Here is a 2,307-nt window from a genome sequence, read left to right on the forward strand (position 1 = left end):
GCAGCCGAATGTCCTCCATGCAGGGTAGGGTAGTTGCGAAACGGGCTGCGCTTTTCCAAGGTCTTCAAAATATGGTGCTGGCAAATCTAAGCATTGTTGGGGACAGCTGGAAACGCCAGAGTATAACCAAAGGATTTTCGTGTTTAAAAGGAACTGTATGTAATTTTTTCTCTTTATTAAAATTTACTCACAACTTTGCCTTCACAATGTATTTCTTTAGTTATCGCCATTGCCAAATTTATTACATCCTTTAAGTTCTTTGCCCTCCAGAAAAGGTTTTCATTATTTTAACAAAGAAAAAAAAAACAGAAATTACAAAAGATTACCCAACACATAATTTAAGCATTCAACGACATTTGCATTATTCTCCTAGTTAGTTCAATAGCCTCATGCCTCATGCAATCTCAGTCAAAACCATTCGGATATCAGCTCAAGTAGCCCCCGTGGACACCAATGACTAAATTGCGCACATTCACCATTATGTCCATGTACCTCTGCCGCATAAATATCCATATGTTGGAGTTGGTGTTCACTTTCGAGGGCAGATGTCGTAGGCCTATTAAAAAAAATTACAAAAACAAGAACACAAATAAAATGCGCCCCAAATGAGTAATCATACGGGCGAAAAACAATAGAAACTTGTCTCCTTATCACCAGCAACACACACACATAAACTCACATAAATAGAATTTTGAAAATGCTGCCGAGTACTCCATTATGCTCATCCAAATTGGAAGCGGACACATCGCAAATTGTCCTCAACAGACAGGCCGTGCCATTCATTTCGTAATGCTCCAGATAACCAACAATGCTGTGATAGAATGCGTTGCGTGTGTACAATTGGGCAAAGCTTCGACGACGGCGACTAGCCAATGGTATCACATCGTTGCCAATGCCCACGAATTCTTCATCTATGTTCCACTAGTAGGTGTGGGACGAAAGAAGTTGCAGAAATTTTAAAACATATTCCCTTCTTCTTTGTGAACAAAGTTTTTACCCGATCAATCCAGTAGTAGTAGGAATCATTTGCTGGAAAACCATAATTCGCTTCAAAATTAAAAGCCATGTATACATTGCGATTGGGCAGATCGAGCGGCATTGCCACTGCAGCCAAGTACTAAAAATTTTGGTGAAAGCCAAGGTGTTAATCATGATTCAATAATACAAGGTTAGATAATTATTGACAGCTGCGGTTTGACACTCCCTTACAAAAGGTTGCATTTACGAAGGACAGAGAAAGGGCAAGAATGCAATCCCTTGTTTCGAAAATGGTAGTAGAAAAGTACGCAAAGTAGGCAATTAGTAGTGAAATTCCTTCCGTAAATTCTAATGTATTTGCAGGAAATCTGGTATTTTAAACGAAATGTTGAACGTAATATTGATATATCTACGTGAATTACGTAATTTATATGTTATTTAGCCGTATAAAAACTGCAAAATGACTCAAAATTAAAATAAGACTACTATGAGATTGATGTAAACATCCAATACTTATGTTTTCATCAGTTAAATATGCTTCATATGCATATACAAATAAACATATTGCACAAAAGCTTTACTTTTATTTCACACCAAAGCTACACTGTTTCCATGTAAATTTGCAAAGAAGCAACACGGTGCCACTGCTAAGGGAGCGGTGCGAGAGAGACAACTGTCAGTTTATCGAACCTTGTATTATTGAATCATGGGTGTTAATTAACGAAATAAGGCAATCACATTTATGCCAGTTGTTTTGTTTCAAAATAGTCACTTACGCCCTGTGAACCGCCTCTGGGGAATGCCACTATGCTATGTGCTAGCTTTTTGAGACAAATTGTCACCAGGCACATAACAAATAGACCGTTTTGAATTTCTTTTCCACCATATAAATGCATGTTTTGGTTAACGAATTTTGTGGTATTGTATTGTGGAATGTTAGTTTGCAACTGCAATGCAGAATTCTGTTTAGTGCAATCAGTGCAATTTGTACGGAGCGAAAGCAATTTCAAATATACAGGGTGGCAAAAAGGGAATGAATGCCTAAACACATAAACTGGAATAATACATTTTTGTTAATTTACAAAATGGACATGAACTTTTGGTAATTAATAATTTGGACATTTTATGTCGCCTAAAAAAGGGGCATACATTTCTGGAAATTTAAAAACTGAAAATAAATGTGTTTTTTTTTTTAACTGACCATACTCCATAAACTCTTTTTTTGTCATAAAAAAATAGACATAATTTTTGGTCATTAAAAACTGGCCATTTAAAACTGGAAATTCAAAAAAAAAGACAAACGTTTTTGGTGATCATGAAACCTTTGAA

The 2,307-nt window shown here is 36.3% G+C and overlaps 1 protein-coding gene across 1 annotated transcript; it reads right to left on the reverse strand.

The window, feature by feature from the left end:
* Positions 1 to 408: 408 nt before the first annotated feature.
* On the reverse strand, positions 409 to 1,874 carry LOC118740110. Its single transcript, XM_036471604.1, has 4 exons — positions 1,755 to 1,874; positions 998 to 1,117; positions 680 to 921; positions 409 to 556 (listed from the first exon to the last, which is right to left on the reverse strand). Exons 1-4 carry the CDS (start codon positions 1,872 to 1,874, stop codon positions 409 to 411), a joined length of 630 nt encoding a protein of 209 aa, XP_036327497.1.
* Positions 1,875 to 2,307: the final 433 nt, after the last annotated feature.

This window comes from Rhagoletis pomonella, unplaced genomic scaffold, assembly GCF_013731165.1.
Source record: "Rhagoletis pomonella isolate Grant_MI unplaced genomic scaffold, Rhpom_1.0 Rhpom_scaffold_00005, whole genome shotgun sequence".
Lineage (NCBI taxonomy): Eukaryota > Metazoa > Arthropoda > Insecta > Diptera > Tephritidae > Rhagoletis > Rhagoletis pomonella.